The following is a 12,359-nucleotide window of genomic DNA, read 5'->3' as shown; positions in this document are numbered from 1 at the left end:
TTTAATGGATCCCTGTATGAACAGATCGACGGGGGGCGATGGGGTCCCCCCTTGGGCCCTTGCTAGCCAACGTATTCATGTCGTCTATTGAAGAGAAATTAGATGTTGAGGGTAAGCTGCCACAACAAGTTTGATTGTCTCATTAATGAGATGTTACTCATTAAACAATTACGACCGTGTTTAAATGTACAATCAGACTCAGTTCGCGCTAAGGTCTTTGTCTAACTTATGCAAATTAGTAACTCTAAACTCTTAGCTACTCTTGAAATCGCATATTTAATTAGTTTCCCTTGACAATGGCGCCAAGATGTCGCCGAAACGTCGGATTTGTCTATCGTTAGTTTTTGCCTGTATATGCTTACGACGTTGTGTCAGCATTGCAGAAGTCTTTGACTTATTATCGTTTTACTTTTCAAGTTTGGCTCATTAGATCTCCTGTGAGATCCAACGTTCAATCAAGCAGGACCTTTGTTCACAGCTTTGCAGTTTATAGCACTTAAGTTCTCCATGTTGACTTAGTTGTCCACGTTCAACCAACATCGATTTAAGTTTAGATTAAAGTTGTGTTCCCTATACTTGTCTTGTTTATTTTATTACTTTGATCTGAACTCTGAGTGGGATGTGAAATGCACATAAACTTGGAAAAAGTTCCCAAATACTTGATTTTGATAAGCTTAAATGATTTTTATCCTGTCTTTTGTTTACACTTTTGCTTCCTGATTGAAAAGATAACAAGGGGAAAGAAACCCCCTGTGAGCTTGAATTTTTTGGATCAACACTGAAAATGTTTGCAAAAGAGGCTACTTATTTTGATGTATTTTACATGTAATATATATAGAGAAAAGTGGTCCCACATTGGAAAAGAAGGCTGTCTCATAAGAAACCTTACCTATAGCCTTGAGTGAAATGCAATGAAAAAGGTCTGTAAGCTCATACAACTTGAATACATGTAAATTTTCCCAACAGGCAGACAAAGAGTACTCTATGAATTTTTTGGCAGGAGTGTCCTCTGTGACCCAAGAACCCTTAACCTTTACCACTCCATGTTCAGCTGCAATTTTGCCACCCTAGCTATTCTGGACGTATGTGTTTGTAATAGGTGTGCAACAAAAACCAACGAAAAAAGTGCGACCTTGCGTGGTACGAACCCAGCTTATTTTAACATCCTTTAATAATACACCAATAACTGCAAGTTCACCAACATGTTTCATCTCTAGCTTACTTAATCCACGAGTTTAGCCATAGGTCTCCTTTGATTTTCTCATGGTTTTCTTTCGCATCATGCACGACGGACTAAGCGAAAGAGGGACTACTCGAAGTCTAGAAAGGTCTAGAACCAATCAGTGAACCAATCAAAAAGTGAGAATAAAGCATGCTGTTCCAGCCAGTCAGAGCGTGCGTTATATGGAAACCCTATTAAATTTGTTAAATGTTACATAGTTGTCATAAATTATGAGTTGGGTACAACCTTATTCCCAGGGTCCTCTCTCTTTACTTTCTAGAGGGAGGAAGAGAGAGGACCCTGAGAACAAGGTTGAGTTGGGTACATCACCACTGTCAAATTTAAGTGCATTGTGGGATGGTAGTTACTCGTACTACACTGAGTTGAAGCACTCGAGTTGAAGCGCTTGAACAGCGCTTGAAAGCGCTGAGTTGAACCATGGCTGCAGTATTTAAGGGAAGGTACGTGTTTAATAGGGGGGGTGGGCTGGGGCTTCGGAGGGGAGGGTCATTAGTAATTTTTTTACAAATTGGGGAGGGTCAAACCTGTTTTACTCGCAACCGGGGGAGGGTCACAGTTATTTCTGGCAAGGAAAAAATTACTCCATGTCGCTTAGTTGACTCTTATTTGTTAACAAACACGCGAAGTGTATAAAACCTAAACTAGTATATACAAGCAAAGCTACCAGTCAAGATTAAGCTAAATTATTTACAGGTGTTGAAATATTATATCAAAAAACTATCTTGTCCCAACTAACATAATTGTCTCTCTCGACCAGCGCCCACTTTCATCCATATTTTGACAGCGCTAATGTTTCCGTGCGGAGTTCTGGTGTAAAATCAGTCTCAGGTAACAATTTGATACTTAAGCTACTCGGGCTTAAACTGACAACTCGATCTACCACATCACTTTGCGAGTCAGTTTCAACCTCGAAAAGTGATGAGGTCACTTGTTGCTGCACATTTCTTAGTGGGGGTTGCCGAGGTTGTTGACACTCCATTGAATCGTACAGCAAGCTGCCAATGTGCGCTTTATCACCCACTTGATTTCAATATGTTAGTGATTTTTAGTGTGAAAAACATTAAACGAGACAAGGAACTCAACCTAACATAATTAAATGCTGGCTGGATTATGCAGATGATCAGGCACCTGCATGAGCAAATATCCAAATGAAATGTCAAAGGTGGCCAGAAAGGTCTTTAATATTGAGAAGGTCTGGAACCCAGTATGTTGCCATGGCGACAAAACTGTTTTAACAGCTCATATATATTGTGGAGCACATTTAGTAGAATCTTACTGTAAAGAATCAAACCTTTCTGATCTAAATTGGCTGAGATATCTTTCTTCATCATATTTATTCAATTTTTGGTTGAGTGTATGATGTCATCACTTGGCTAGTTTGCATATTTTGAAAACTGGTATAAATCTGGAACGAAAAGCGATATTTGAAAATAGTAAACAGCATTTTTTCTTCTCATACAGACTACTTGTTTATGTTTTAAAATGGCTTAGATAAGAAAGATGTGGATTTCGTCATAGTAGCACGTTAATGTGATTTAAAATTCATCAAATTTGGCAGGTCTCACATTGCAATTTAGGGAAATATTATTGGCTTAGTCATCAGTCAGGGTCTAGAGATTTGAATTGTGAATTGTTGTGAAGAAAGCTACCTTTTTTGGTGCAAAGTCTGAAGGACAAAGTACTATGTATTAAGGTTATTAGAGTATTAGGAAAGGTACTTCAAGTAAGTGCCATGCTAGTTCCTGATCAAATTCACACGTGCGTCATATGTCAATATGCTTGTCACTTGGACAAAATATGATTACATATGAAAAGACCTTATCAAAAATCTGTTAACTTTTTTTTTGGTAATGTTAACTTCATGTAGGGGTGAAGTGGGAGTATATGGAGAGATTGAACTCCCTCGCAGTGCAGGTGAGGCAAGTGGCCCTTTAAAAATACTAAGAAATTGCCTCTTTCCCACTCCCCAAGAATTTTTGGATCATGTGTGTACTAAAGGCATCTGCAGTCAAGTGTCGATTGATACCCTCAAATGATACCCTTGATCAATACCCTCGATCAATCCTTGATTGATGCTTGATTGACACTCCATCGACACCTCTGTTGACACTTAATGGACACTCCATGGACACCTTGGTCAAGAGTCAACCAAATTTTTGATCCATTCAGATAAGTTGGTCGACACTTGGCCGATTATCGACCGACTGTTGATCAAGTGTCCATAGAGTATCGACTGAGTATTGATCAGGATGTTGATTGAGTATTGATCAAGATGTCGATCAAGGGTATCGATCAAGACTATCGATCGACATTTGACTACGGATACCTTTTAAGTATGCATGATCTGGATTTTTTTGGTACTCACTGTGATTTGAATTGGGCATTTGTATATTGTAGGGGGTAGTCTATTAAAAAGGTTTTTTTTAACTGCAGCATCCAAAACGAACATGGCATTGTGTCCAAAAAGTATACATAATAGAGACAAGAAGCGAGGAAAGGATTAGAATTAGAGAACTAACTCTAGGGTATGGAGCTGGGTACACCTACGAATATCTGGCCTTGCAGCTCAGTTAGCATGGCAACAGGGATTTAAATTCAGAAGCCAGACAACATCAAGGTATTTTCATTTCATTGCTTCAAGTGGTCCTCATTTCCTTTCTAGAAGGAAATACATGGGCTTATTAGATAGATGACTAATTACTAAAAGTAGAAGTCAAATGTACCTTGTTTAAGGGCTGGTTCTGATGTATGCTGCCTTAATTTTCGCTTTGCCTTCATTGACTTGCCTCGATTATCGCAACTTGAACATGTCGCTTCACGTTTCTTTCTTCTCCAGAAGCCTTTTTTGAACTTCTGTGAAGCTTAAAAAGAAGGAATCAAAACAGGTTTCTCAATAACAATGATCACAACATTTAAGTCCATGAATGCTGCTATTGAAAACAAAGAGTATATAAATTATCAGAATTCTGTAGCCAGACTAAATAAATTATGATAAAAACTGAAATAACCTAAAGATTTAAGTTGAAGAAATGTGACATACATATTCCATTACAATGTTACATGCCATTATTAAAAATGTGCAGCATAATCCAAAATTCTTGTCCACTGCTACCTCAAGAGGACGAGGAAGATTGGTTAAGGATCTGAACTATAAAGCACCACTTAAAGTTAAGCAGTTTTTATCAGATCCTACTTCACAACAGTGTGATCTCTGCATTTAAAAATATTGCACCTGATGGAAACCTCTTGCAGAGAGTCTGACCTCCCTCCCCTCCTTGGGTGACTGCTGTGCATATCATTGTTGCAGTCAGGCTCACTTCTTATTGCTAAACAGAACTACTTGTTAGCTTCATCTGTGAATAGATACTGGATAGCTTATAATCCTGACCTTCATTTCCCCAGTTCAAATCATATACAGCAGCAAAATCAATGTATAAAATTGCACTATTAAGAAATTCAATTGAAAGGAGTTTGACACAAACATGTTGGATACTTTCTCTCTTTTTTTCCTTAACACAAACTTGAAGAATTCAGTAGGTACTGAAGAATTTTATAAAGTTTACAGCAGAACTAGTGGATACATGTATACTTTTTCAACAGCTTCCTCAGTTGACAATCAGCTTAGCACACAAATTCACATATTACAGCAAGCACATGAAACGGTCGTACCAAAATATTGCGCTTTGAAGCTAAATTGTTTCATCAAAAAGCCTCAGGTTTCCAAAATTTCAGGGCTGAATTAAGGTGGATGTAATACCTCCACTCTTCTGCTCTGATGATGTTGCCAAACAGGGTTAGAGTGTTATTACATTAATATAAAATGATATTCCCAAAACTAACAAAAATGTAACAGAAAAATCTTTGAACAGGTTTGATTTTGTTCAAAGAGGGTCTACCCTTAAAATTAGGTTTTTCCAGAGTTAAATACCCAAATTCAAACATGTTATTGCTGAATGACACGTCTTAGTTTAGCCAAGGCTCTATGCAAAAGTTATGACCCAAAATAATTTCTTACAGATGAGTAAACCCAAAATTATAATAGTGCCACCTTAACTTGATAGAGAGGGAGGGCTAAGTGTACAGTACAAGTGTTTATACAATGCAATGTGCCCAGTTCACTATTTTCACGAGTTGTCTAATGTTTATTTGCCATGGAAACTTTAACAGCTCTTACAATAAATATACATGTTAAAAAAGCAGTGCTGGAAAATCCCCTGGAGAAGATGGCTCCACAGTTGAGTTTTATTCAACTTTTTTTGACTTAATTGGGGATGACTTAGTTGACTGTCTTAATTATGCATACGAAAATGAACAATTATAATTATTATTGATCTCACAGCATAGAGGTGTAATAAGTTTGATACAAAAGAAGAATCTTCTCTACTAAAACTACAAAACTGGAGACCAATAACTCTCATGAATGTTGACTATAAAATTGCTTTTAAAGCTATGATAAAATAAATCAAACCAATGCTATCATCCTTGATTCACCCAGATCAAACAGGTTTTGTGAAAGGTAGATACTTTGGTGAAAATATTATGCTCATTTAAGTGATATAATGAAACTAAGAAACTCAGTTGCTCTGGTATATTGTCGCTAGATTTTCCGAAAGCCTTCGATACTTTAGAATGGTCACGCATAAGCAATGTATTAAAGATGCTTACCTTTAATTTGGTGATAGCTTAAGAAATTGGATAAAGGTACTTTATATGGAAATAGAGAGTACAGTGCTTAACAATGGTTACACAACAAATTGGTTGAAACCATCCACCAGAGTAAGGAAAGGATGTCCACTTTCACCATATCTGTTTATTCTAACTGCAGAACTTATGTCTAACAAAATTCATCAAAGTATTGATTTCAAGGGAATGTCTGTGTTTGAAAAGGAAATCAAAGTCAGTCAATTTGCTAATGACACCAACCTTTTTTGTGCCAATCTGTTTTCTGTGGAAAAAGCATTCCAAATTGCAGCAGATTTTGGTGCAATTTCTGGTCTTAAGTTAAATATAACGAAAACTAAAGCTATGTGGCTGGGGAAATGGGGGAATAATAAGAACAAGTCATTGCATTTAAAATGGGTTAATAGCCCAACAAGAATTTTGGGTATTTACTTTTCCTACATCGAAAAAGGAAACAATGAAATGAATTTCAGCCTAATAAAGATAAATAATATATAAACGGCAAGCAAAGTTAGCTATATGGAGATCACAAGATTTGGTAAAACCATGATAATCACAGTGCTTGGGGTATCATCTTTAATATATTCAGCTTCAAACATCAATGTACCAAACGATTTTTCCAGCAATGTCAAGAGAAGGCTGTTTTGTTTTCTGTGAAAAAAATACAAGGGACAAAACAAAAAGAGAGGGATTTATACCAAGATTATGACAATGATGGGCTGCGTATGACAGACTTCGAAACAATGATAAAAGCGTTAAGGATATCATGGATTCTGAGACTGTTGCAAAATAGCCAATCAAATTGGAAAGTTACTCCAGATCATTTTTTAAAAACTTATGGAGGACTTTGGTTTCTTTTGACATGTAAAGGACTTTGAAAATTTGTTCCTATTTTACAAGGACATCCTGCTGCATGTCCATGAACTGAAGACACTTTATGGATGTGATGTGGGAGATACAATCTTATTTAATAATGAAGAAATTTGTATCAAAGGTAAAACTTTCTTCTGGAAGGAATGGTTTACGAAAGGCATTAAAAGAATTGAAAACCTTTTAGATGACCAGGGGCAAGTCCTGCCCTTTCCTGTCTTTCAAATATTTGTTGAAGAAAACCTCCTTCCTTCACTATTACCAAGTTATTTCTGCTATTCCAGGTCACCTCCTGACAAAAGCAAAAATCCAAGGATTTAACATCTAAAAGTATTAGTCATGAGGACCCGGAATCCTTCCATCTAACTGAAAATGTAAATATAAATTTGCTTGAGACAAAGTTAAAAGACTTCAATTGGCTAATTATTCATCTGAAATATAATGATCAGCATGCACGTCCAAGGTGATGGAACACAACTATTACAGAAGACAAAACAAACTGGGGAAAGATATTTAGATCAGTTCAAAAAGTATGCAAGGAAAACAAGTTAAGAAAATTCCACTTCAAATTCATTCACAGAGTTGTTGTCACAAAGAAGGAACTGTTCCAATTTAACATCAAACCATCAAACCCATTTTCTATTTTTTCCCTCTCTTGCAATCTTTGTTGTTTTTTTTGTTTCCTTTAAAAAATTTCCACCAAAACAGGAAGATTTTTTTTACTCACAGTGTCTATGGTGCAGGAGGGTAGATCAATTTTCTTTCTTTTTCGAGGAACTTTTGCAGGTTTGAAGGGTCTAATTCCCTAGTTTATCAGCTGATGATCAAAAGGTGATGAAGTCACAAATCACACTGCCACGACCAAGCACCCTCAAGGCCATGCAGTTTTGGTCGGTTTATGAGTCATGGGTAAAAATCAGTTAGATAATAACAAAATCTCTTTTTAGAAGTAAGCTTCACTGCATGTTCCTCAGATTGTATTTTGATTCACCTTTCAGGCTCATTAAAAACATACCACAGCTATTAAAATCTATTTAAGCTTATACTCAGCACAATAATTAATGAAACATTCAGTAAACTTTCTTTCATGAACTTCAATCATTTGATTGATTTCACTTGGGTCTGGCAATAAATCATATCACAATCTAACTCATTCAAACAATTTGCCAATCAAACACATTAAATGTTCAATATTTGATTGAATGTTTATTCAATCAATCATTAAATCATAAATCAAGCATCACAGTTGATATGCAATTAATATCATATAACATAACAATGTAACCTGTCTGAACAGGAAATATCAAAAGCATGATTAATCAAGCAAGGATCATAACTTCAAAAGTAAACAAATTTAAGCTGTAAAATCATCCAGTTGTTGATTCAAAGTGTTCTATTAAGCAAAGTTAGGTCTTGAAGTTAGGTTAAGCAATTGCAAGGGGGTCTTGGGTCTTAACACTAGCCATTACTCCTGACCTTAACATTTAAGGCACTCCATGCTGAATCAACCAATGTTAAAAGGGACTGAACAACTTGAACTAGTGCATTTTCATGAAAAAGAAAAATTCACCACTACATAGTTGGACAGCCTCAAGTGGCATGAAAAAGTAAAAAGCTCATAATTTGATAATAATTTTCTCATCTATTAACACCTGCAGATCAGAGGTTAAGAAAGGCACTGTGAGAGAAAGCTGTGTTCCTAAGGACACAACACAATGACCCCAGCCAGGGCATAAATCCAGCCTGCTTGATCCAGACTCCTGCACACTCAAAACTATTAAACCAGTGTACCCACATTACTTTAATTAAATATGTAGAAAAATTAATAGTTACCATTAATGTAACAGAACTTCTCCGCCAAGTTTCTGCGCTGGACTAGATCATCTAATAACCCGTCACACAAAGCCTGGTAGGTTGCATCAGAACCTTTCTCTTGTCTCCAGTGTTTTAACATCTGGTATCCCTTTTCAGACAGTTGGTCATGACATTGACGTATTCCTTCGAGTTTTGCATCAGTGACACCTAGGCGACGCCCAAGTTTTATCCAATCTTGTGCAATGTCAGCACCCAGTTTTTCTAATTCATCATCTGTGGGTGTGCCGTGCTTTACTACAAAAAGAAATAATTCAGTACAAATAACTTGTTGTTGTTGTTGTTGTTGTCACTCACAATGCTTTAGAATGAGGACTTCCAGTCTTAAACATTGTGTAAGAGACACCCACCCCAGTAATGTTCAGAGATGTCAGAGATAATTTTCAGTAAAAACCTGTATATACATGGATTTTACAAAAGAAAACAAATATCTTTGTGTGGCTTATTTTGCTCGTATGATGATAAATGGCCATAACATATCCTCAGGTTCGTTCTGTGAATTGAAGGTAAGTTAATGCTAAGCTTAGGTTAAATTGACTTTAAGGAAAGCCATTTCGCACCTCAAAACCAACAAAAAGGATGCTAAGCAGGAGTTAAACTCCCTTAACTTGAGGTTAACTAGCTGGCCCAACCATCCCTGCTTTGAGCTATGCAATTTTGCCTGTGGGTTAACAAACCTTAAGAAATTTAACCTCCAGATTAGCTCTATACACCCAAGGTTAATTTAACCCTCTTGAATAACCAGGCCCTGGCTCTAATACACCTGACTTCCTTCAAGTGGTAATTCAAACATTGCACAATAATCATGCACTTGAACAACAACAGAAACAGACACATTAGGGGCACTTATACAATGAAAATAAGCTGTAGCTTACACAAGATGCAAACTTGCATAAAATGGTACATTTTAACCTATTCACGTCTTACACAAGCTACAGATTACATAAGCTGCAGATTACATAAGTTGCAGCTTACACTGTATAAGAAAAGAGACCTTTTGAACTTGGGTTATATAAAATGCTAAGCCACTTGTATAAATAGTATTGTGGCTTGGTTGCAGCTTATGTAAGAGACGAACTCACACTGCACAAGGGCAAGGTTTTCCCAATTCCATGATTGCTATGACAACCAATACAAAATCGAGGCATCAGTTGTGAATAAGCCACCAACCATTTAAACAAGCACTTTGCCTCTTATATAAGCAGTGCTCATATAAATGGTCCAGTTCGTGTCTTATGTAAGCTGTGGCTTGTGTAAGCCATGACTTATTTTTATTGTATAAATGGCCAGGCTATTGCAGCAACCTTCAAATTAATAGCAAGAGTTTATTGTTTATAGCAGGTTAGTTCAGATTATATCTTCTGATCAACATAACAATTTTAATGCCAGGATATCTTGCTATTCACAGAATGATTTAGAAAATTAAATAAGAAAATTAATAAACAAACTAATTAATTAGGATAATAAGCTGTAATAAGATATCTAGAAGAATGTCTGATGCTGAGGACACGATATACAAATCTGTCTGTGTAAAATAAATACTGCAGACTGCGAACTGCAGACCAGGGGTAAAGTGCAGACTGCTGCAGAGCAGGGGTAAAATGCAGACTGCAGACTGTAGCCTTTTTAAGTATTATTTCCATTATTTTTTTAAGTTATTTCCATTATCACGTGCTGACCGTAAACAGAATTATTCACTCAGGCTAATTGCAGTCACTGTGAAAGTCTGCAATCCGGTTAGCCTGAATATCACTCCGGTTGACCTGAATATCACTCCAGCTTAGTTAGCAGCGTGAATGTAACTCAGGTTAGCCTAAATACCACTCCGGTTAGCCTGTTTAGGATTAGCTCTCAATGATGGAAATAGTAACATGATTCAGTTAAAAAGTCTACAGTCTGCAGTCTTCATTTTACCCCTGGTCTGCAGTCTACAGTCCGCAGCCTTCGTTTTACACTGACCGATATACAAATCAGGTAATTCTGCTCTTCTAACTCTATTGGCTTTTTACTTTGCTCTTCAAAAAAAAGTGGCAGATACAAATAATACAATGATACTTACATCGGCAGGGGTAATTTGCAGAACACCGCGACCGCCGAATGCCGAATGCACTGTTTGCTTGCGGTTAGTTTCACTTATATTCGCTTGCGGTTAGCTTTTATTTGTTGGACAGGGCCATATGCAATATAGTGCTGTTCTTGACAAACAAAAGCCAACCGCAAGCACACATGAGTGAAACTAAAAAACCGCCAGCAAACAGTCCATTTGGCGTTCGACGTTCGGCGTTCAGCGGTCGACGTTCGGCAAAAACTTACTTGTCTTCCTTGAGGAGCAGTCGGAAGAAGTTCCTGCCATCGTATAGCTCCGTCAAACTTTTTCCATGGGAGACCCAAGGCTGCGTCCTGTAAAATGTTATGGAGAATAGGAACTGAAATTGATCAGATATCAATCAAGTTTAATGAATTAAGTTTCAGTGTCATTTTTTCCTTATCCTGGGGTGTTTAGGTGTGATTTGAAAGAATTTACAGAGTTAAGATGTAAGCTTATTTACATACATAAATTTCTACTCACTGAACTCACAATGTAAGGCCTGCCGATTCTCTTGCTGCAAACTAATTAGGCATACTTTCCGATTTTTACCGCGAGAAGCTGACTTCAGAAAGTTTCGAAAGATTCCTTCAGAGACGAAGGCCGGAAGTAAGTCTCATATCGCAGTGGCTTGTGGGACCGTTAGATCATCACACCCTTTGAAACGTCTCAGCGGATTGGCTGAGAAAGTGTACAAACAATAGTAACAATATGGATCCAATGAAATTAGAGGTTATAGAGACAACTGTGATATTGTTTATTATAAAAATCTGATAGGTTGTACATGAACGATTGACAAATTGACGTCAGGTTTCTCTTGCGTATTTCCTGTTATTGATCATCAATTTCGACATAACATTGTCAAAACACGAGGCGTTTGCCGAGTGGATCCGCAGACTACTTTGACCTCATATCTTCAAAATAATTTATTTATATATAAAACTAGACGCTTTGCTGCGTGTACCCAGGCAGTCGTTATACTGAGGAGCACTAGGTATATTGCAGTTGAGCTAAATGCTCTGCATTTGAAGTCGTACGAAGTTCAATAGAATCGATGTGCTCAAGCCATTCTTGGAATCGATTAATGATGGTAATAGGACTGAGTGTAGTCCAATTCGGTCTGTAATCATACGAGTGATTAACAAAATCGGACGACCGCGAAGCGGGAGTCCGATTTGTTAATCACGAGTATGATTACAGACTGAATTGGATGACACGATGTCCTGTTACCAATTAATCAAAACTATGACAAAATTCGAGAAACGAACGAACCATCGATTGATCGCTGAACGGTTAAACGTCGTTATGAATGCTGAAAAACACTGCAGTTTACTTACAAAGTGCACCTCAACAGCGCGCGCAAAATGACGCGTACTGTCCAATTACAAGCATGACGCGTACACTGTCCAATTAATGCTCAAATCGGGCTGCTGATAGCCAATCACGTTCGAGAATTTTGTTATAGTTTTGATTAATAACTTATTACTCGTTTACAGGCCTTTAGGGCGTGAAATGAGTCAAGGTCATTATATCAGCGTATAAACGTTTCAGTCTATTTTCCTTAGCCTTTGTCGTCGTGGTCGTGGTCGTTGTTGTTATTATTATTAT

At 37.2% G+C, this 12,359-nt stretch overlaps 1 protein-coding gene across 1 annotated transcript; it reads right to left on the bottom strand.

Annotated features, from left to right (window-relative positions):
* Positions 1 to 7,540: 7,540 nt before the first annotated feature.
* LOC145490698 (uncharacterized) lies at positions 7,541 to 11,391 on the bottom strand. Its single transcript, XM_081469787.1, has 3 exons — positions 11,235 to 11,391; positions 10,979 to 11,065; positions 7,541 to 8,902 (listed from the first exon to the last, which is right to left on the bottom strand). Exons 2-3 carry the CDS (start codon positions 11,016 to 11,018, stop codon positions 8,616 to 8,618), a joined length of 327 nt encoding a protein of 108 aa, XP_081325913.1. The 5' UTR covers positions 11,019 to 11,065; positions 11,235 to 11,391; the 3' UTR covers positions 7,541 to 8,615.
* Positions 11,392 to 12,359: the final 968 nt, after the last annotated feature.

Source organism: Orbicella franksi, chromosome 6, assembly GCF_964199315.1.
Source record: "Orbicella franksi chromosome 6, jaOrbFran1.1, whole genome shotgun sequence".
Lineage (NCBI taxonomy): Eukaryota > Metazoa > Cnidaria > Anthozoa > Scleractinia > Merulinidae > Orbicella > Orbicella franksi.
This window is presented reverse-complemented; position numbering and strand designations above follow the sequence as displayed.